At 24.7% G+C, this 24,202-nt stretch overlaps 1 protein-coding gene across 2 annotated transcripts in view; it reads left to right on the top strand.

Annotated features, from left to right (window-relative positions):
• LOC100203926 (reticulocyte-binding protein homolog 2b) overlaps positions 1 to 24,202 on the top strand; it is an 80,225-nt gene that overhangs the window by 45,276 nt on the left and 10,747 nt on the right. For both annotated transcript variants that reach the window (XM_065805983.1, XM_065805984.1), the window contains 7 exons: positions 3,446 to 3,789; positions 4,330 to 4,437; positions 4,632 to 4,665; positions 5,315 to 5,421; positions 7,527 to 7,604; positions 9,358 to 9,540; positions 13,228 to 13,332. In XM_065805983.1, the coding sequence (XP_065662055.1) occupies positions 3,446 to 3,789; positions 4,330 to 4,437; positions 4,632 to 4,665; positions 5,315 to 5,421; positions 7,527 to 7,604; positions 9,358 to 9,540; positions 13,228 to 13,332 (959 nt within the window). The remainder of the gene's footprint in view (positions 1 to 3,445; positions 3,790 to 4,329; positions 4,438 to 4,631; positions 4,666 to 5,314; positions 5,422 to 7,526; positions 7,605 to 9,357; positions 9,541 to 13,227; positions 13,333 to 24,202) is intronic.

Genomic DNA, 24,202 nt, shown 5'->3' on the forward strand with positions numbered 1-24,202 from the left:
AAATCTGGCCAAAATAAATAGTTAAAGTCTCCATGATACTTGTGAATAAATGGAAGAAGTCATTTTTCTAAACATTCATTAATATAGATTGATGAATTGATCACAACAGCCTTGGAAGTGCAAAACAATGGCTCGGAAATACCACGGTCAGATATGGCTATCCACATTAATAATTTTTTAGGAAATTTCTCTTTTTCTATAAAACAAACACTTTCTGGGCATGTCTTTTTGTTGTTTATGTAGTATCCAGAATTTCCAGGCATGTTGTCCCCTGCAAAACAAAAGTATTTTTTGTCATCGATGACTAGAAGCGATTTTTTGTTATAGAGTTGGTTAACTAGTTTCCTGCTTCTTTTCTTTGCCTTTATTTATTGTTCTATAGTGTATTTTGGAGTCTTTTCACGTTTTCTATATTTAATATTCATTTTTTTTAACTGACGACCAATTGTCAATTGATTTACACCAAATTTAATACCTATTTTTCTCTGACTGACCCCTTTTCGATTGTTGACAAGTCTTGTTAATTCGGCTTTCTTTTCTCTAGTCCAGGATGTCGGACGACCAGGTTACTTTCTATCAGAAAACGATTGAACAGTTTCAAGTCTTTTTAGGTTATCATATATTGTACTTCGAGCAAATCCTTCCTTTTCAAAATGATTTACAATTTTTTTTTTTTTTAATATTAAGTTTATTTACAAAAAACATTTTTAGTCGCTTTCGAAAAGATTCTCGTTCAGCTGCATTTAACCTCATTTTAAATAATTGTGTTTCAAATAATAAAGTTTATATTTTATAGAACGTCTATGCCTACGCATAAAACCACAAAAACTAATTATTATGCTCAAATAATGAAATTAGGATTTCTCCGATAACTTCCGCATCACCCGTTAGTTTAAGAAAGAAAATGCTCTAGATTGTTTGTATTAGAAAAACAGCATAAAAGAGAAAAGCTAAAGCCTGATGATGATGGCGATAATGATGATGATGATGATGATGATGATGATGATGATGATGATGATGATGATGATGATGATGATGATGATGATGATGATGATGATGATGATGATGATGATGATAGTGATGATTATGATGATGATAATGATGATGATGATGATGATGATGATGATGATGATGATGATGATGATGATGATGATAGTGATGATTATGATGATGATAATGATGATGATAGTGATGATTATGATGATGATAATGATGATGATGATGATGATGATGATGATGATGATGATGATGATGATGATGATGATGATGATGATGGTGATGATGATGATGATGTTGTTGATGATGATGATGATGATGATGATGATGATGATGATGATGATGATGATGATGATGATGATGATGATGATGATGATGATAGTGATGATTATGATGATGATAATGATGATGATGATGATGATGATGATGATGATGATGATGATGATGATGATGATAGTGATGATTATGATGATGATAATGATGATGATAGTGATGATTATGATGATGATAATGATGATGATGATGATGATGATGATGATGATGATGATGATGATGATGATGATGATGATGATGATGATGATGATGATGATGATGATGATGATGATGATGATGATGTTGTTGATGATGATGATGATGATGATGATGATGATGATGATGATGATGATGATGATGATGATGATGATGATGATGATGATGATGATGATGACAATGACGATGGTAATGATGATTATGATGATCATGTTGATCATAATGATGTTTATATATGCATATATATACAAAATATAACATGAATTGTGAATTATAAAAATATGCTTTAGGATGTATAATTGTTTATACAGCCCCGATCACAAACTCGGCCCCTGCTTTATTTTATCAACTTGACTACCCAATATCTCGAAGTTTTGTGTACCTTGAACTATATTTCCAGTCCCTTGCACACTTGTTTGAGGTAAAATTCTCTCAATATCTCAAACTTTTTCCTTATCCTCTGAAAGTTCGAGATATCAAGAGTCAACTGTAACATAGTTTTTTGTTTTTGTTTAAGTTTTTTTTAGCAATTTTGTCAAATATGGCAAAATTGACACAGTGTTGTCCAAGATTTTGTTTGCCTTCAATAATCAAGAGCAACTTGATGAATGTTTTGAGTTTAGACCCTAGTAATTTAGAGTTTAAATGTAGTTAATCCAGCCTACACGCTTGGACAAAATTTTATGAGATAATATTGCATATTGAATTTAAACCAAAAACTGGAAGGTGACAAACTATAGCTGTAGTTAAAAAAATATAAATTAAAGAGCTAAATTCTGATTGATTTTATGAACTAATTGGAATCATTTATGTCTAACAACATTTTTTTCATGGTTGTGTCAGCATATGTCAAATAAAAATTGTAACAGCTTATTCTTAACTAATATAATTATTTTCAAAATAAAGTTATAAAAACTACAAATTTATAAAAAGATCAATTATATTTACCAACAAAAGATTTGTTTAATTTTTTTGTACGTTTAAAGCACAAAGTTGCCTTCTTCATATTCCTTAAAATTCCCCAATTGTTTTTGTTGCTATGATTAAACTTTTTTTCAATCTTTCTTTTGCAAACTCTTCACTTTGTGAATAAACATTTTTAGAATTTGAGGCTTCTTTTTTAAAGCGTTAATAAAAGTCTATTGATCTAAACAAACCTTTTGTAAGTGGTTTACTACAGATATACCTTTGTTAATGTGTTTTCTTTATAAAATTTGTACAAAGGTGATTTTAAACTTTTATTAATTTTTTGCTGTTGCTAATATAATTAATTTTTTTCTTTTTTTTGTAATTCCCTCTCCAAGGCCGAGAAAACCACTATAGATGAGGTTACTTATGGTTATAACCCTCTTTCAAATCTATAACTCCGAAATGCAAACCTTGACAAACAAGGCCGCTTTGTGGAGAAACAAGTTGACTTGATTCCCACCACGCCCCTGGTAGCAGTACTACCAGGGACGTGGTGGGAATCGAACTCGGAACTTCTTACTTATGAAGCGAGTGCTCTACCACCACACCACTACCGCATATTTTTAATAATATATAATTTACTATAAATTATAGATTTGATTTAGAAAACATTAAAACAAAAAACAAAACAAAAAAATTTTTTTTTTAATTTGTTGTTAAGGTATTTTAGAAATGCAAGGTCATGAATTATTTTTATGGTTTACTTCATTAGCTAATGAAAATTATCAAATTTTCAAACAGATAATAAATGAAATGTCAATGAAATATAGTCATGTCCATTGGCATTTTTTCATAAATCCATTTAAATGAACATTTAAAAACTCAATATTATTTAAATAGTTTTAAAACTTTTACGATTTGTCTTAATTTTTATTTTATATAAATTTTGAATTAAGTTTTGTTATGTTATTTTGTTATATTATTTTTTTTTTAAATAAATTTTGTTATGCAGATATTCGCAACAAGCATTCTTATGAAAAAACTACAAAAGAAAAAGATTCTATGCTTGATAGTGATATACTAAAAACTACAAAAGATAAAAGATCTACCAGTGATGATGATATACTAAAAACCCTTTGCGATAAGCATCCAACACTAAAAGCATGTGAAGATTTAAAAGTTAAAGAGGAAGTCGTTGTAATTTCAATATCGTCACGTATAAAAACTTTAACTTATGCAATAAATGGTTTCATATACAATGTATTTGCTTATGTATTTAGTTGCATAAAGTTTATTTGCAGGCTTTTTTTACAATATTCTTTTGGCTTCCTATTGATTATTATTGGAAAATCTGAGGTAATTTGTTAACAATGTTCTTTATTTTTTTTAAATTAATTTAAGTTAATTTTTTTTTTAATTAGATTTAAATATTTAGATTTAGAAATAAAATTATTCAGATTACTTATTTTTTTGGTAAAATAATTAACTTAATTATTAAATATTGAATAGTTTTAACTTTAAGAAACGCTCAATTTAATAGTAGTAAATTGTGTTTAGGTAATAAAAAATATATTTGTAAAATTTTATACTTGTTAATCTGATATCAAACTATCATTGTTTTGACACAGATGCAAAATGTCAAATAGTGAGATTCATAAGTTTATAACAAAATTTATTTATTTCAAATAGATTTAAGGAAAAAGAAAACGTGTAATATTTGAAATAAAAGGAAAAAAGTTTAGCCAAGTTTTTTTTTATAAATTCTAAAAAAAAGTTTTATTAAGAAAAACAAATTTCCACGGTGCCATAAACACCTATATTAGTTAAATTTCAATTTTATTATTTTTTTATTATTTGAAGAAATATTTTAAATAACTTTTGTACTTTTTAAACCAGGAATCGACTATGTTGATGACATACTTTGATTCAGTTAGCATTGAAAAGTTTTCAGTGTGGTTCATCCTAGTTATTAATCATATGTTATTCTACTGGTATTACCAAAATGTAAGTTAAAATAATAAATAATTTTATTAAATTTTTGCATTAATCGATTATTTAATAAATAATTGGTTAAATTTATGCATAAATTCATTAAATAAATAATTGAATAATTTAATTTTTAGTAAATAATTTAATTTCAATACTGTTTTCGTGGTACAATTGTTTTAATTTAATTAAGATTAGAAAATATATTTTAGAGCTCAACTTGTCCTGTGGTAATTATGCCTAAACGTAAGTTTTGTTTTATTTTAGGAATTAAATTTGTGTAAGAGTGAAAATGATTAAAACTGGTTGCACTAGTCCTTTTCTTATTTATTGAATTTTTGAATCACAAGTTAAGCCAAAAAAAAATTTGAAATATAAAACAATTATTAAGAAAAAATATCAAAACTTTTCTCTATTTAAAATTAGTATTATTATAGAATCAATTCTATGTATTTTCAAAGATAACCAATTTATTTTCAAAGATAAGCAATTTGTTTTTTTTTTCTTTTGTAAAAGACCATAATGACTAACAATCCAATGTTTATATTTAAATATTTTCAAACTACCTTTTTGCAAATATTTTACCTTTATTTTATAATAAATTTATAATAAAATATTCTTTTTAAAAGTTTAACATTAAGTAATAAATAAATATATTTTCTAATGTTACTCTCAAATTTCATAAGTTACATTGGTTTGCTATTTTTCTATATTTTATTATATAATCTGTTAACGCTAATAAAAACAAAAATTTTTTCAAGAAATTATTCACTGACTGCTTCACTGATATGGCAATGTTTTTCTTTATTTTTTTCTTTGTATTCATTAGAATTTTTTGTTTGGTAAAAAATAGCAGTTGTCAAATAATTATGTTCAGGGTACTTTTATGTTTCAGGAAGTTTTTCATCAGAAAATGAATCGAAAAGATTACAAGAACAAGTCTCTGAAATGGAAGAAGAGCTAGAAAAATCAAAAAAAGAAATATCAACATATTCTATTCAGGTTTGAAAAATAGTTTTCTTGTTAAAACTAAAAATTATTTTACAGTGTCTTAAATGGCCAAGCCTTTTCAGGTAAGGTGTGCTGATGCACCTCTTATATAACCACTCATATAATATTTTGTTTTGACAACTTGGCCATGGTCTTTGTAAGTTAGAAAATTCAGCGCATTAAAAAAATGCGCTGAATAGACAAATGTAAACTTAAACAAAAAATTAAAAATAAACAAACCATAAATTGAAAAGAGAAATAAAGACTAAAAAGAAATATGAAACTAAACTAAAAATCTTAATGAATGATAAAATAAATAAAAAAATTGTATTTTAATTTAAAAGTGTTTCACTTAATGAAGTTTAGAAAAGATCAAAGTTTAAAAGTCATTTAATTAAGTTTCATATAATTAAACTTGGAAGCTTAATTAGTTGAAACTTGATTATATAAATATTGGAAACTTGGATGTTTTCCAATGTCTACTAAACAAATAAAACATAAAAAAAAAGTATCTGTTAAAAGGATTTGAACCTTCATCCAACATTGTACAATCAATGTCACAGCTTCACTTATATATTATATAATCATCATCAAGCGCTGTTGTAGTGATATTAGAAAAAGTTATAAACTTGAAAACTATTAATTGAGATGCTTCTAAATTAAGTTATTTATTAGGTTTGAGCTGTTATTTAAAACACTTCTAAATTAAAATAAAATATTTTAATTTTATGTTTTTATTTTTACTAGTTTATCTTTTGATTGTTTTATTAAGATTTTGATTCTCTTTTCAGTTTATAGTTCATTTACTTTTAACTTGGTCTTCAGTTTAGTTTTTTCAGTTTATGGTTTGTTTCCTTTTAATTTTGTCTTAAGTTTAGTTTTTTCATTGCATTTTTTAAAACACGCAAAATATCAAAACATGCTAAGTGACTTAGCCAAGTTGTCAAAACAAAATGCTGTGTGTATGCTCGTGTAAGGCGTGCAACCACACACTTTTCCTGAGAAGGCCTAAAATGCTGTCCATTAAACTAGATTTGCTGAATTATAAAGAGTCTTAAAAAGAAAAGAAAATTTTTTTTGATTATTTAAGTAAATATATGTTAATGTGAAAAAAAAAATCAGTCATAAAATTTGGCAATAATAATTTTATATTTTATTTGGTTTAATCAGTTTCATATTTTCCACCAATCATGATTCAGTAGTAATTTTTCACCAATCATGATTCAGTAGTGATTTTCCACCAATCATGATTCAGTATTGATTAGATATAAAAGCAAAATAGTTGATTTATAACTGATGATAGATAAGATAATTTATGAGGAATTTGAGTATCACATAATAGTTACCAATTTTTTTTACCACTTCTACCTTTTTAGTTTAAATATTTGAAAGTTTTTGTTGTTTTGTCAAATGTTTTATCAAAAATTGTATCAAAAAATTCATGATTGAAAAAGATAAATATGATGGTATTATACAATAAATCCACTTCTACTGAGTTGGATGTTGTTTTTTTTAAATCAAATTCTTTTAATTTTTATTTTTAATTTTCAATTTTTTAGAAATGTATCAACTTAAGAAACTTTTTGCTGATAACAAACTTAACTTCAAAAAATTTTTCCTTTTGAAAATTAATCAACTTTTAAATCCTGAAATTTATTTAACCTTTTTTTATTTAAATATTGATCTTGTATGTTACTTAAGATACTAATATTGTATTTAACAGTTCTTGTTTAATTTTTCTTGTAGTTTAAAACAGACTAGTCAAAAAATGTACAGATAAATTATTGTAATTTGAAATCCTATAACTTGAAAGTAATTTAAATTGAACTAATTCTTGTATTTATTCAGGATATAGTTTTAAGGATTGAACTCCTATTTAATATTCAGGATTAAACTTCTATATTTTGAGACCCCTTGAAAATTTGATTTACATGTGTTTATTTGTATTGATTTCAATTTTTCTAAACTATTTAAAAGAAAACTTTTTAAAAAAGCCCAGTTAATATGTTCCATGTTTGTCAATTTTTAATCATTTATTAAATATTTATTTTGTCTAATGCTTATGTCTATTTTTATATTTTTGTATAAAGTTATATTTTTGTCTCTTAATTTTACAGGTTAATGAAAAGTTAGAAGAAATTTCAAATCTAGAAATGACCGTTAAAAATCTTAACACGCAGTTAACTAAAGAGAAGGTTTGTAAAATAAATGTGTTTGTTTTTTTTTTCAAATAAATTTGCTTTTGTATTATTAAATCTGAAATCTGTCTAATCTGATTTTTCAAAGTCTTTTTAAGTCTGACTTGATAAGTCAGACTTAAAAATGCGATAATCTTTAATAGTTATAGTATACTTACGATAATCTACAATAATCTTACAATAATCCTACAAGATTATTTTACTGTAAACAACACCTTCTGATATTTCATGTATATTATGAATAAGATAAAAAATGTGTTACCAGTAATTAAAATACTCCATAAAATAAGATTATAAAAGTAATATAAAATTTTAAGTTTTGACAAAAATAGTATAAAATGAAAAAAAAAGTCATACAATAATAGTTTGTAACAATCCAATTATAAATTATGCAAAAAGAGTCGTTTGAACACAACTAACTTGGTTTTTCATATCTGGTATATACTTAAATATATTTACTTGAATTTATATATTTTTTATTTTGAGACATAATTTATTGGAAGAAGAATCCAAATTAGAGAAACATTGTTATGATTGACTTGTTATAAATGATATGTAGGTGTTTAACAATGTTATAGATGGTATGTAGGTGTTTAAAAATTTTATAGATGATATGTAGGTGTTTAAAAATATTTTTTGTCATCCCTATAATGTTCAATCATCTGTCTTAGGTAATAGTTTCAACAATAAATATTGGCAGTAATTGCATCCTGCAGTAATTTTGTTTAACATTTGTTCAAAGTTTCTTCTCAAATTTTTTTTAAACTTATGTTCCAAGTTTCTTTTTCAACATTTTCGTTAAATAGTTTTAGGCTTTTGAATTAAATACATTTTTTGCAATTCATATTTAAAATAATATTAAGTCATTTCAGTTGCAATAGTTTTTAAAAAATAATAGCAATGCGATTAAATTAAATAACTATACTTTTTTACAAAACCAAGTTGTTGTTGCTTTTAGATTCTCATTACCATCTTTTCTTGTAAAAATATTCATTGGTTATAATCAAATACTCATATAATCAAAATACTTGTTAAACATAACAAAACACATTTTCTTACTTTAAAAAAAATTATCAATAGAGCTAAAATCATTTGTGGCCTACAAATTTATTTGTGCTGTAATTTTTGTTATATTGGTAAATCAACTTACCATTTTTTGGCAGAAATGATTAAAAATTTTTAGAAGAGGTAAAATTCTTATATTTCAACATCTATGGTTGATATGTCAATTCAATCTCAAAATAAAAAAAAGTTAAATAAGTAGTATTGACCAGACAAGTGCACAGAATAAGAAAAATTTATGTTGCGTGATATAATGCAGACATAAACAAAACTGTAAAATCACCATTGTGTCCCATTAAATTTATTAAGTTAAATTTATGTTGGGGGCAATGGAGCGATACATTTAAAGATTAAAACAATTTATCATGACAAAATACAGTGAAAAGAAAAGAAAAGTTTCTAAAAATTTTTAATTTCATGAAAAAAATAAAAATGCTCATGAAAATAATTTACTAAAAACATTTTTTTAGATCTACTAAAATAATAATTCTAAGAAAATTCAAATTTTAAAATAATAATTGTTTAAAAAAAATGATAATATGGAATGAGTTGTATGAATTAGCTACTTTTAAAATTTTCTTAAGTAGCTATTAAGTCTTAGATATGTGTGTTTTATTTATTTTATTTTGAAATCTTATTAAATGTAACATCTGTATCTCTATTTTTTAATTGTTTTTCTTTTTTAAAGCTATCAAACCAAATATTGTTAAATGAAGTTGGAACTTTTAAAGAAACAGCAAATATATTGGATAAAAAATTGTTAGAAAAAGAATCTGAAATACTTATGAAAAATAGTACCATTGATTCATTAAAAGATAGCCTCAAAGAGTTAAAAGAAGAATTGAAAACGATAGAGGAAAAATTTTTCTTTGTAATAATCCTTTAATTTTTATTAATTTATTTTTTGTTTGATATATATATATATATATATATATATATATATATATATATATATATATATATATATATATATATATATATATATATATATATATATATATATATATATATATATATATTCTTCATTATTATTTTTGTCAAAATTATTTTAATAGTATTTATATTTATTTATTATTCTTATTGGTTACATGGCAACAACAATAGGAAGTAATCAAGTTAAAGTGTTGTTTTTTTTAAAAAAAAAAAAAAAAAAAATCTATTTACAAAGCAGAAGGTGTTCATTTACATTTTTTTGGTTTTTTTTTTAATTTCTTTATTTCTTTCTTCTTTTTTTCTTCATACATCATATTTAAATAAGGAGAACATGCAGTGTACATATATCAACTCCTTTAACTATTGACCAAAAGCTTCAATGGTGCACTTTTTTTCGATGGTTTTATTAACTTAGCACCACTAAAGAAACTTCTTAGAAGTGAGAAGCAACTAGATTGGACCAATAGAGATTTTAGCATTTTACTTTTTTATAAACAGCTGAAATATTATTTTAAAGACATTCTTTGATGTTGAAATCAACAGTCAAGGGCTTTTTAGTGACAAAACAAGTGGGCTTCATATGATAACTGAAATTTGTTTTCTACACAAGGAATTTGGATGCAATTAGTTCATTGAATATATTCATCAATGAATAAGTTTATCATCTACAGGTTTATCTTTGTGCTCATAGTAAAATTGTTGACCAGGAAAATGTAAAAAATCTGTCTTGTAAGATTTTTTCCTGACTTTAATTATGCACATATTATTATTAATTATGCACATATTAGTATTATTATGCACATATTATTATGCACATATTATTATTAATTATGCACATATTATCATTAATTATGCACCTATTATTATTAATTATGCACTTATTATTATTAATTATGCACATATTATTAATTTAGCATTATTTTTTTCAAACTCTTTGTGCATTGAATTTTCCAATTTCTCCATCTAAGCTTCTCTTTGGTGCATTTTTCTTATAAAATGCTTTAAAACCAGAAATTTTTAATACTTTTTGGACATTTTTTACATGTGAATTTTGGACATTTTTTGCATGTGAATTTTGGACATTTTTGTATGTAAATTTTGGACATTTTTTGCGTGTGAATTTCTGACATTTTTTGCATGTGAATTTTGGGTTTTCTTGCTAGGTTTCTCTGTAAATGGTTCAGGTTTTTTGATACTGAACTGAGAACTGAATTTACTTCAATAGATTTATAGAATGTTTTCTTCCACATAAATTAAAAAAATTTTAATGACCTAGAAAAAGTTCAAAGACAAGCATTAACATTAGCACCTTAACTAAAACATATAAGTTATACTGAAAACATATAAGGTATACTGAAAACATATAAGTTATACTGAAAACATATAAGTATACTGAAAACATATAAGTTATACTGAAAAACAAACACTGAAAACAAGTCGTATAAGAGGTGATCTTATTGAGGTTTTCAAAATAACAACTGGGATTGATAAGTTATTGTGGTATAAAGAGCCTCATAAAGCGTCTTCCCAAAGTCTAAGAGGTTATTCAATGAAATTTGAAAGAGAATTCGCAAAAACAACCCTGAGACATAATTTTTCTACAAACAGAGTGACACCTCACTGGAATGCCTTACCTCAAAAAGTGGTATCTGCAACAACAGTAAATTCTTTTAAAGCTAGACTTTTATTAAGGGCTGTTAAATTATAAATTTTAAACTTTTTGCGACAATAGTTGTTACAGCAGTTTGTATTGCTATTACCATTATTACTATTACTATCTGGACTTTCAAAATTTTAAATATACTTAAGCTTATTTATATTTATGACCATAGATTTCGGTACACATTAAGTTGGCAACAAAGAGTTGACAGGTTTTTGATAAAAATAAGTTAAAACTTTTTTATGCACTTCAATTTGTTTTTGTGACATTTTGCAAGTCTTTAATTTTGAAACAAAAGCTTACAGATGCATTTAAAGATAGGGAAGTAATGTTTAATTAAAAAAAGTTTGAAATAAAAAGCTTTATTGGTTTTAAAGAAATCATACCTCAAGTTCAACAGATTTTTTGTATCCACTCAATAAGTTATTTTCTTAAAAAACATCAAGTTTTCTTGATTTTAGAAAACCTTCAAAAAACTAATTTAAACTAGCAGCACCAATAAGCATTAGTTTTTTTTTCATTTTAGTTTTTTAGATGTTATTTTTGTCACCATAAGTATATTTTTTTCTCATTCTTGCACTTCTTCTGCAGTTTCCTCAATAATATCTGAATTCTTTGTTTGTCATTCTCTTTCTATAAACATTTCTATCAAACATTAACATGTCTTTATAGGTAAAGCCATTTGGATCCTCATCACGTTACCTTAACTGATTGATTGAGCTTTAATGCAGAGAAGTTATTGTCATCTTTTTAAGATTTCTTAAATTTATTTCTTCAGCTTTAAATTATTTAAATTACTCAATATTTGTTTTTTCTAAAAGTTCATTCAAAGAATGAACAAGCATTTTCATAAGTTCAAGTATAGAGATTAAAAGTGTTTGTTTGCTGTTGTCAATAGCATTTATGATTTTGTAAAGTAAAAGAGTGTGACACTTGCATTTCATTGATTGAATGACCCCTTGATTCATAAGCTGCAGGAAGTTGTATTTGGGAAAAGAAATTAGTGTGAAATCAATTTAGGATTCTTAATATTTAGATGGTCTTTGCAATTATCAATGACCAATGCTACCTTATAGTCTTCTAACACTAACTTTCTGTTGTATTTTATGAACCGCTCTTCAAATAGTTTGGAGTTCATCCAGTTTTTTTTATTGTGCACTGTAAAGGCATGAAGTGTTTCTAATCCTCTTAAAGCAACAGGGTTTGCTTGATTTTCTAATACCAAACATTAGGATTTTTCAGCACACATGTAAGCTGCAATAAGCTCAGTTAATATAATCTTACAGTTCTTTCCTCCAATATATTTCTCTCCCTTCAAATGTTTACTTTTTGTTAAAAGTGCTTTATAAAGCAAACAAAATTCAACTGCATTTAATATCACACAAGTTGTAACAATACACAATTGTTGGCAAAGTTGTTCTCTTTCAAGTAGTCACATGTAAAATGGTATGTCTGAGTTCTCATGTAAAGATCCTTGCATCCTGACTCTTTATGCAGAAGTTTTGTTCTTCGACCTATATATCTTGTTGTTTTTTCTTTCAACCATCCAGACAATCTTTATTTTGGATGATTCAGATAGTTCTACTTTGCCAATTTCTTTTTACATTTTGTGTTTTTCAGTCCTTATTTTGAGCTTTCTTTTAACAACTTTGGACATTTATATAATCATATTTTTATGAAGCTTAATCAAATCAAAGTTATAAATTTGAAAATGTTTAGTTAAAGTATATTTGACACAGAGGTAATTAGTTTTCAAACAAAGTTTAGAATTTTATTAAAGTTTTAAAATTTTTTTTAAATTGTTGTACTTATTAGTTTTATTTTGAAAAGCACTTTCAAATAGCATAAAATTGAAAAAAGACTTTTTAAACTTTCTTGTTTATTTAGATTTTGTTGAAACACTAAAGTTAATGTTAGAGTTATTATTATAAAATGTATAATAAAAAATGATTGATTTTACATTAGGTTATAAAAGAACTTGATACAAAAGATGAAAATATTTCAAATCTAGAAGAATCTACAACTAATTTGAAAAAGCAATTAGAAGATAAAAACAATATTATATCTGAGGTACATTTTTTTAGTTAAAACCAATATTAAATGTTGGTTATCCGTAAAAATATTTTCTAAAATAGATCGAATTTTATGTATTGGTTACTAATGTAATGTATTGCTACTAGGTTTTACTGATTTATTGATACCTATTCCAGTGTTTTTACCCATGTCTTATATTCTTACCTGTTTTTTAGCGTACTTATATGTTTAGACCCAACAATTTGTTTATTTTTCAAATCACATGTTGAATTTAAAGTTCAGACTGCCATATGAAAACATTTGTGTGTGTTTTTATGTATATATATGTATGTATGTATATATGTATGTATGTATGTATTGTAATGTGATTTTTTGTCGATCTTTGAGGTCATTTCCAGTCATGCAACAATTTTTATTATTTTCACCTCATTTTTGTATCAAATATGTTTTTTTTTTTAAAAAAAACACTGTTATTGGAGCCTTGGATCAAACAAATTCAAAATGGTTACCTTAAAAGATTGGGTGAAGGACTTTGATTTTTTGTTGTACACTGAACTATACCAAAATGTATCAATCTATTTTAAAAATATATATACACTTTTTGTGTGGTTATTGTAGATGCTCCACGTAGTATATTGCCGGGGCCCTGGCCCTGGCTAAAAATGAGACTTTTTTCAAACCCAGCTCAGCTAAACTATAAGATTTAGTAGGGGTTGATAGCCGGGGCAAGAAAAAAATTTATAATACTTTATATGTTACAATTTTATGCTTACATTTACTATTTTTTAAATACTGGCATGTATTTATATTTTTTCAAATTTACTTCCAACAAGATTGCAAGCAACCACTATTAAGTTATGAGTTACTTTAAAATAGAGAATAAGTAAAATACTAGGTAATGGTTAACTGAAGACTTTTAAATGTTGTATATAAAAGAAAAATATGAAGATGGCTAATAGTTATAAGGTTTTTTTGATGTGTAAGAAAAAAAACTGGATTAGTAAAAGTTTTTATAGCATGAAGGGACAGATACAGTAAAAGGATGCAACTTGTTGAATAAGAAACAAGCACAAATGAGTTTTGGTTTATCGTAATAGAGATGATAGCTTGTTTGAGCATTGACCATGATTTTATTGTAGAAAAAAGAAAGAAATGCAACCTTACAACAATGGGAGAGTGGCTCAAGCTTGGCAGATAAAGCAAGTCTAATTTATTATTATTATTATTATTTTATGTTAATTCCCCAAGGCTGAAAACGCCGCTATAGATGAGGAAGTTACTTAATTGTTGCTATAAGCCTCTCTCAACTATATAAATCGGAAACCTTGACAACCAAGGCTGCTGTGCAGAGAAACAAGTTAAGCGCGATACTACCAGGGGCTCTTGCTTAAGATGCGAGCGCTATACCACTACACCACGACTGCATTACATTTACAATGTGCTTTTAGACTTTGTCTGAGAGTAAGAGGGTTGTTAATCATCAACATAGGAATACCAACATTGTTGCAATATTTTTTGCAATAAATAAATGAGTTTTGTTGTCTAACAAAAATTGTAGATTTAAAGTCCAGAATTTAAATCCATAAGCCACAGCAAACCTTAGGCTGTTACAGAAGAGAGATCAGATTAAAAACTGGCACTTTTTCTAAGCAATCAAAAAGTGAAGATTTTTTGTCAAGACAAGAGTATAAAGTTGAGTCAACAACAAATAGAGCCATATAAAATGTTAAATTTTCATGAAGATTGATATTGTAGATAAGAAACAATACTGGAGCAAAGATTTAAGGGTACCACAATACACCTTGTGGTACCCTTTAAGTTACTTAAAATAAAGAAGAGTGTAGACCTTCAAGAATAACTTTATTACTGCAGTTAGTAAGAAATAATTTAATAATCTCAAAACTTTTATACAAAGAAACTAATAACAGAGTGAAGACTAATCATAATATAGTTGGAGAGGTCAAAGTGTTTTCTAGAGTTTTGAAAAATTGGAACCACTTATTTAGCACTTTTTAAAAATTAAATGTTATTAAATATTATATAATTAATAAGATTAAATTTTAGACTTACTTTAGTTAATGACATTGTTGAAGACTAACCAAAAGTCTCTAGAACCTAACATCTGATGTAAGATACAAGATTTAGTAAACTGAGAATAACAGAGCTTAACATCAGACAGGACCTTTTTACATTGGTTTCTTGGAATAATTAAAGAACATTTGTTCTTAAGAGAGGTGTTCTTGTAAAAAAGATGAAATAAATGATTAATAAATTAACTGCTCAAGATGGTGAAAAAATATGGAGTAGAATGAGGTTTGACTTGAAGAGTAAAACTTAAGAGTAGGAATAAATGCTTCCAAACTTTTAGTCCAGAAGGAATAAAAGCTTCTGAGGTGCGCTTTATGCATACATATTATGGATATAAACATATATGTTTGCTATTTGTTTAGGTGCTGGCATACAATATCCTTTCATATTTATATAAACCTTAGTGTTTATATGGTGATCATAATGTTGATGATGATGATGATGATGATGATGATGATGATGATGATGATGATGATGATGATGATGATGATGATGATGATGATGATGATGATGATGATGATGATGATGATGATGATGATGATGATGATGATGATGATGATGATGATGATGATGATGATGATGATGATGGTGATGATGATGGTGATGATGATGATGTTGATGATGATGATGATGATGATGATGATGATGATGTGTGTGTGTGTGTGTGTGTGTATACATACATATATATATAGTTAGGGGGGGTTGCTGCGACACAGGGCCCCCTGCGTTTGCCGCAGCAGGGGGTGCGCCAGTGCTGTGTCTGGGACTGGGGGTCGGGTGATCCTCTTTTAGAGGACAAGAAAACCAAAAAGTTTTTTTTATTCCCTAATTTTAATGAGTTGAGTGGTTTATAAAAGGTAGTTCATTAAAAGTGTGGTAGCTAGGAGGACAATTTAATGACCATTCTAAAGTATTTGTTTTTTCAATGTTTAAGTTATTTCAAGAAATGAATTTTTCTTCTGAATAAAAAGCATAAAAAATTACATAAATAAATCAAATTACTCCTATAATAGAAATAATTGAACCTAAAGAACTAATAGTATTTCAGGTAAGTAAACTATCTGGAAAGTCTGCATATCTTCTAGGCATTCCTGCTAATCCTAAGAAATGCATTGTAATATCTGATTATCAAAAATTAGTTTATATTAATTAAAATACAAAATATAAAAAAAATACATGTAATTAAGATGTAAAAATAAATGGAATTTAGGTAAATCTTACTTGATTTGTTTGAGATTGTACCTATGATTTTATTGAAATAAAATGGTCCTAGACTTTCCAAAATTTGGTTATCTATAAATTTATCTATAAAGTAATTTTGTATCCCAAAGGACTTATTTTTTTAGAAAAAATGTAGTTAATTAATATATCAAAATATCAATTATTAATAAAAAATAGATAAATATTTCTAGAATAATTAATAAAAACAATGTTTCAAGTTTTTTTTAAATTAGTAAATACTATTATAGCCATAATAACGCCTAATATACTAAGAAAAAAAGGTAATTTATTAATATTATAGACCATGTTAGGAAAATTGTCTTTTATAATTATGAATTGAAACATGTATCCAGAAAAAATAGAGAATAATGTTAATAAACTTAATGAAATAATAATTTTATAATCACTTTCATGAATATTAGTAAAATTGTTTTTACTTTGTTGCGGGTTGTTAATAAAGCTGTAATAAATTAGCCTCAAAGAATAAAAAGCTGTGATAAATACAGCATTAATACTAATTTCAAACAGAAAAAGATAAAAAATTTGAAAACAGTGCTACCTCAACAATTAAATCTTTAGAATAAAATCCTGATAAAAACGGTAATCCTAGTAGTGCTACGGATCCTATAATTATAAAAATAAGTATTAAAGGTAGAAAGTTTTTAAAGCACCATAATTTCTCTTGTCTTGTTCATCATTTATATCATGGATAATAGATCCTGCACTAAGGAATAATAATGCTTTAAAAAATCCATGATTTATGAAATGAAATAAGCTTAGATCATAAAAAGAAAATCCACAAATCATTATCATATAACCTAATTGACTGCAAGTAGAATATGCTATTACTTTTTTTAAGTCATTTTGAACCATTCCTATAGTTGCTGAGAAAAAAGAAGTTAAACTTCCTATAATAATTATTAAGATTAATATAGTAGATGAAAGCTCAAATACGGATGACATTCTTATAATTAAAAATACCCCAGCCGTAACCATTGTAGCTGCATGAATTAAAGCCGAAACTGGGGTAGGTCCTTCCATTGCATCAGGTAATCACATATGAAAACCTAATTGAGCAGGTTTTCCTATTATGCCTATTAAAATAAAAAAAAAAGGAATATAAAGAATAGAAATATCATTAGTTATAGAAATTATAAATATATCATTAAATTCAAATGATCCAGTAAAAATTCATAAATATATTATTCCAATTAATAGTCCAATATCTCCTAACTTATTTATAATCATTACTTTTATTGCCGATTTATTAGCTTGTATTCTAGTATATCAAAAATTAATTGATAAATATGAACATAATCCAACCCCCTCTCATCCTATAAAAAGTTGAATTAAGTTTGAACTCGATATTAATACTATCATAAAAAAAGTAAATAACGATAGATAAGATATGAATTTTGACAAATGAGGATCATTTTCCATATAAGAATAAGAGAATAAATGAACAAAAAATGAAGCAGTAATAACTAAAACAAGCATATTAATGGTTATCAAATCAAATTTTAGATTGAATGAATTACTTAATAATCCTAAGTTAAATCAATTTAATAAATTGTAATATAAAAAATTATTGTTAAAATTAATTTCATAGAAAACAATTCAAGAGTTTATAAGTGTTATAATAATAATAATAATAAAAGAGATTAATTTAGCACCTTTATTACCAAAAAATCTACCAAATAATCCACATAATATACTATTGAATAAAAGTAAAAAAATTATAATTAAAATCATGTTATAAATTTAGTATATAACTTAAAAAAGAAATAAAAAATTTAGGATTTAATAAATAAAATAATGTATAATATAAGGTAAAATCTAAATAAATAAGAGTTAAATATGAATTATTTTTATTTAGAGAAATAATATTATTTCAAGGGATGAAAAAATTACTGTTTTGGAATAAAAGTATTTTTATTATTCTTAGATAAAAACCTATTCCAATACAAGTGATTAATAGACATAAACATCCTGCTATAATATAACTATAATTTATCAAAGTAAAAATAAGAATAAATTTATTTAAGAATCCTAAAAACGGGGAGGAATTCCTGCTATAGAAAAAGTTGTTATAACTAAAGCAATTGTTAAAATCTTATTATTTATTAAGTACCCGCTTAGTTCTATAATAAATTCTATATTATTCTTGTATAATATTAATATCATAATTATAAATAAATCTGTAAATAAATAAATAAAAAGACATAATAAACAAATTTCAATACCTATTATATTATTTAAGCTTAAAGATATAATAATAAATCCAAAATTAGAAATGCCACTATAGGCTATTAATCTTTTTATTTTAGTTTGATTAAATCCAGCAATAGTTCCTATAATTATTGATAGTGTTCCTAAAAGCATAAGCATTTCAAAATTATTATTAAACTTTAATAAAATAATGAATATAGATAATTTACATAAAGAAGATAATAATAATTTTATAATACAAGATCTGATCCTTCATAAATATCAGCAATTCAATAATGAAAAGGAGCTAAGCCTAATTTAAATAAAAGAGAAAAAATTAATATAGAATTACTAAAAGAATGAAGAGAAGATGAATTATTAAATATAAAGTTAAATAAATTTAAATCTACTAAAATTGAAATTTTAAATAAATAAGCAAGACCCAGAAGAAAAAATCCAGATTAAATGCTGCTCAAGATAAAATACTTTAAACTTGCTTCTAAACTTTTTATATTATTCCTATTAGAACCAATAAGAATTGATAAAGAAAAAGTTTGAATTTCTACAGATAAATATAATATTATTAGATTATTAGATAATATTATTATTATTACTGATAATAAGATAAAACTATATAAAATTAAATTTTCTAATTTTAAATGTAAATTATTTAAAATAATGATAAATATTAATATACTAACTCACAAAAAAGAATTTGTTTTAACAAATTGTGTAACTACAAAAAAAATAAAACCATAAACTGAATCAGATATAAAAAAATTAGATTATAGATATTCTAAAGCTTATAAAAATGTAAATAACAAATCTAAAGTAATAGTAATTATTAAACTAATTAAAGTTTGATTTCTGTTTTTTTAAATTAAACTATGATGACATCAAGTAACACTTATTCCTGATGATAAAAGAATATTAGTATTTAATAATGGGATAGAAAATGGATTTAAAGTTATTAATCTTAAAGGAGGTCAATTTATTCCTATTTCTACAGAAGGAGAAAGACTAGAATGAAAAAATGCTCAAAAAACAGAGAAGAAAAATAATATTTCTGAGATTATAAATAATATAAAACCTAGTTTTAAACCTGTTAAAACTAATTTAGTATGAGCCCCTTCTAAACTAGATTCTATAAATATATCTGTAAATCATAAAACCATAAATAAAATTATCAAAATAAAACTTAGTAATAAAGGATAATAAAATCCTTTATGAAAATAAGCAACAGTATTTAAAGTTAAGTATAATACACCCATTGATATACAAAATGGCCAAGGATTAGGATTTACTAGATGAAAAGGATGATAATATTTTTCCATTAATGTAAGATTAAACTATCTTTTAAATAAATTAAACATAAAAGAGTGAAAACATAAGCTTGAATAATTAAAACACCTATTTCTAATATAATCATAAATATTATAATCATTAATGGAAATAGGTTAAAAAAAAAAAGAAGAAAAACATATCATTTTAAATAAAAAATCAGAAAGAATAGCTAATAAAATATGACCAGCTGTTAAATTAGCTGCTAAACGCATTCCTATAGCTATAGGTCTAGAAATATGGCTAGCTAATTCTATAAATACTAATAAAGAAGAAAGATCTAAAGGAGCTCCTGTTGGAATAAACATACTTAAATAAGAACCTTTAAAATTAAAAAATCCAAATATTATTATTGACAATCATATAAAAAATGATAATCCAAAAGTTAATGAAATATGAGTAGTAAAATCCTAATAAATTAATTGATAAAAGATAAAAAAAATAACGTTGATAAAAATAATACAAATATTTGAGAATTATTTCCTAAATTTTCTTTTACAATTTGAAAAAAATGATTAATAATCATTTCAAAAAATAATTGAATTCTTGAAGGAATTATAAAACTAAAATTTAAAGCTATAAAAGTTATAAATACAGATAATACTAATATTAAATGAGAATCAAATAAAAATCCAAAACTTTTAATAATTAAAAAATGATCAAAGTAAGAAGACATTATAGTTTTAATATGCTATATATTATGGAAAATTGTTTAAAATTGTTTTTACTTGATTCTAAATTATTTGAAATAAAATTATTTCTTATATTAAGAACTAAAAAAAAATTATAGAATCTTAAACTTAATAAAATTATTAATAAAAAAAATAATAATAATAAAACAAGATAATGATTGAAATATAGAGATAAGTCTAATTGAGACATTTTAAGTTTTGTTAATCGATCAGTTTATAAATTTTTTTTGGGAAACAGAATAAATAAAAATAGGCATAAAAGAATGATTAAGACCACATAATTCTGAACATTGACCAAAAAATTTACCAGGTCTGTTAATAATAAAACTTAATTGATTCAAACGACCTGGAATAGCATCTACTTTTATGCCTAAAGAAGCGACAGTTCAACAATGAATAACATCAGCACTTGAAACAATTAATTTGATTTTTGTATTAACTGGTAAAACAAGATCATTATCAGTTTCAAGTAATCTAAAATCACCTTGATTTAAATCTGCGGTAAGAATCATATAAGAATCAAATTCTATATTTGGTAAAAAATTAGAGTATTCATATGATCAATATCATTGATGACCAACTATTTTTACAGTTAAAGAACGTTCAACATTTTCATCAATAGAATACAATAAAAATAAAGAAGGTATAGCTATAATAATTAATATAATAGCAGGTATTAATGTTCACACAATTTCAATAAAATTATTTTCTAATAAAAATTTGTTATAATTTTTATTAGCAATTACAGAATATAATAATCATCCTACCAATACAAGAATAATCACCATATAAAACATAGTATCATCATGAAAAAATATTAAATTATTACTACAAGATGAAGCACTTTCCTGAAAAGAAAGTTGGTTTGTTTCAGGAATATCTTTATAAACAAAATTATTAAATAATAAACAAGTGCAAAAACTTATTAGAAATATTAAATTTTTCATAAACAGAGGGTATTGGATTTGAACCAATACTAATAATTTTGAAGACTATTTGATCTACTTAATTGACCCTCTTTATTAAATAACTACTTTAAATTTTTAGATTCTTTCAAAAAAATTTTATTAGTTTTTTAATTAACTAGATGAAACTTTATTCTTTTCATACTAAAAGTCTAAAGTAATTTTATAATTGTAGATAGAAACCTTCCTGTCTTGCGACAGAATGAACTCAAATCATGTAAGATCTTAAAGGTCGAACAGACCTACCCTCAATAACTACTGCATTATTAGGATATCTTAATTCAACATAGAGGTGACAAACTTTGTTTCTGATAAGGACTCTAAAACAAAATTATTCTGTTATCCCTAAGGTAGCTTTTATTAATTAATCGTTATCTATTGTTTATTATAATAACGGGTCATTATAGCCTACTATAGTAATTGTTAAATTGTTTAATTATACAATAAATTTATTATATTGCTTATTTTTGTTATTTTTAAAAAACAGTCGCCCCAACTAAACTACTTTTCTAATTTTAATTTTTTATTATTTTTTTAAAAAAAGTTTATAGTAAAGCTCTATAGGGTCTCTTCGTCTTACAATTTTAAATAGCATCTTAACTATTATTTCAATTTAAAAAAAATTTTCTCAAGACAGTGAAAAATTTGTGTAACCATTCATTCTCTCCATCAATTAAATGACAACTAATTATGCTACTTTATTACATTCAGAGTTACTGCATCCATTTAATATTATTTAAATTAGGTTATAATTATTTTTATATCATTGGGCAGGTTTCACCTTCAATATTTTAGAGGGATATGTTTTTGGTAAACAGTCGATATTTTATTTTGCTGAGTTCCTTAAGAAAAAATTAATTTATTATTTATCCCAACTTGATTTAGATTTTTACAAAATATAAATTAAAATTTTCTTGAAAAATATGTTAATATATTTCTTGTAAATTGAGAAATTGTATTACCTTAATCAGTTTATTAAATTAAGAAAAAAATAGGATAAATTTAATTTAACTAATGCTTATATTATTGCTCTTTTAAAATTTTCATAATATATTAAAAGAAATTTCATAACTATTTTCCACAAAAATGATAATAATTGACTATTTTATAAAATTATAATTTTTCGAAAGTAAAGTTTTACATAATTTTTAAAGTATAGCTGATTCTAAGCTTATTTACTTTTTGTCTAAATCATAAATTTATTTCTAAAGGTTCATTGATGTTGAAAATAAATTGTTTTTTACTCGTTAAATAATCTTTGCATTAAATAACTGCTTTTTTTTTTTTTAAATTACTTATATATCTCTTAACTCAATTAGTTTTTCACTGCCAATTGCAAATTATCCAAAAAATTTTATCATTTATTGGTTCATTCTATAAATTATTCACAATTTGATCGTTAGGTTTCGGGAATAATTAACTCTATAAATTATTTAGCCTTGTAGTTTGCTAATTATTATTTTATAAGCCCATTATACAAAAGGTAAATGATTCTCATTTTTTGATATAAATTATTTATTAATTTTCTTCACAGTACTAGTTCTATAGATATAATCAATTATTTAATTTTGTAAATTCAAAGAAAAAATTATGATTTCAATCGCCCTTACTTTTATAATATTATTTTATAATTACTAAGATGTTTCAGTTCATTTTAAGCTTGATCATTTATGAAAAGATCATAGCAATATTATTAAATATTATTCTTATTGATTATTCTACTTTTATAAGTTAAATATCGAACGCTTATATTCTGGTCATGAGCCAAATAACTTTCCATTAGTTTACTCTTCTTCTTTTAGAAGATCAAATAATTAAAATTTCATTTGATATGATTGCTACTGGAAACTTCACCAAATTAAATTTTTTATCAAGTTTACCATTCTGAACTGTAATACTTTTATGAAAGTAACAAGCTGCTGTAAATATGGTAAAATTTTCATGCCCAAAATAAACACTCTGGATCTCGTGGAGTTGTTTATTATGTTACAAAAGAACAAAAAATCACTAGAGACTATTAAAAGCATTAAAAACATCACCAGTACATATCCAACGATTTCATTACCTTGGGTACCAATATTGTCTCCCAAATTACGTAAGGTGTTTAGGAAGGCAGGATATAAAATGGTCTTTAAATCAAACCTGAACCTAGAAGCAATATTAACATCAAGAAATAAATCCAAACTACAAATGAACAGCCACCCAGGAGCCTACCTTATTAAATATCATTGCAGCAAAAAAAAGTTCTTGGAAAAATCGACACTATTATTACTTCATCTTCTTCGAGATATGCCTTCAGCCATTTTAACTCTGAAAACTGATGGTAAATATTATACTTATGCATTCTCATTTTGCTACTATCAACCATTTCTGATAAAAGCATTGCAGCTT

Source organism: Hydra vulgaris, chromosome 09 (assembly GCF_038396675.1).
Source record: "Hydra vulgaris chromosome 09, alternate assembly HydraT2T_AEP".
Taxonomy (NCBI): domain Eukaryota; kingdom Metazoa; phylum Cnidaria; class Hydrozoa; order Anthoathecata; family Hydridae; genus Hydra; species Hydra vulgaris.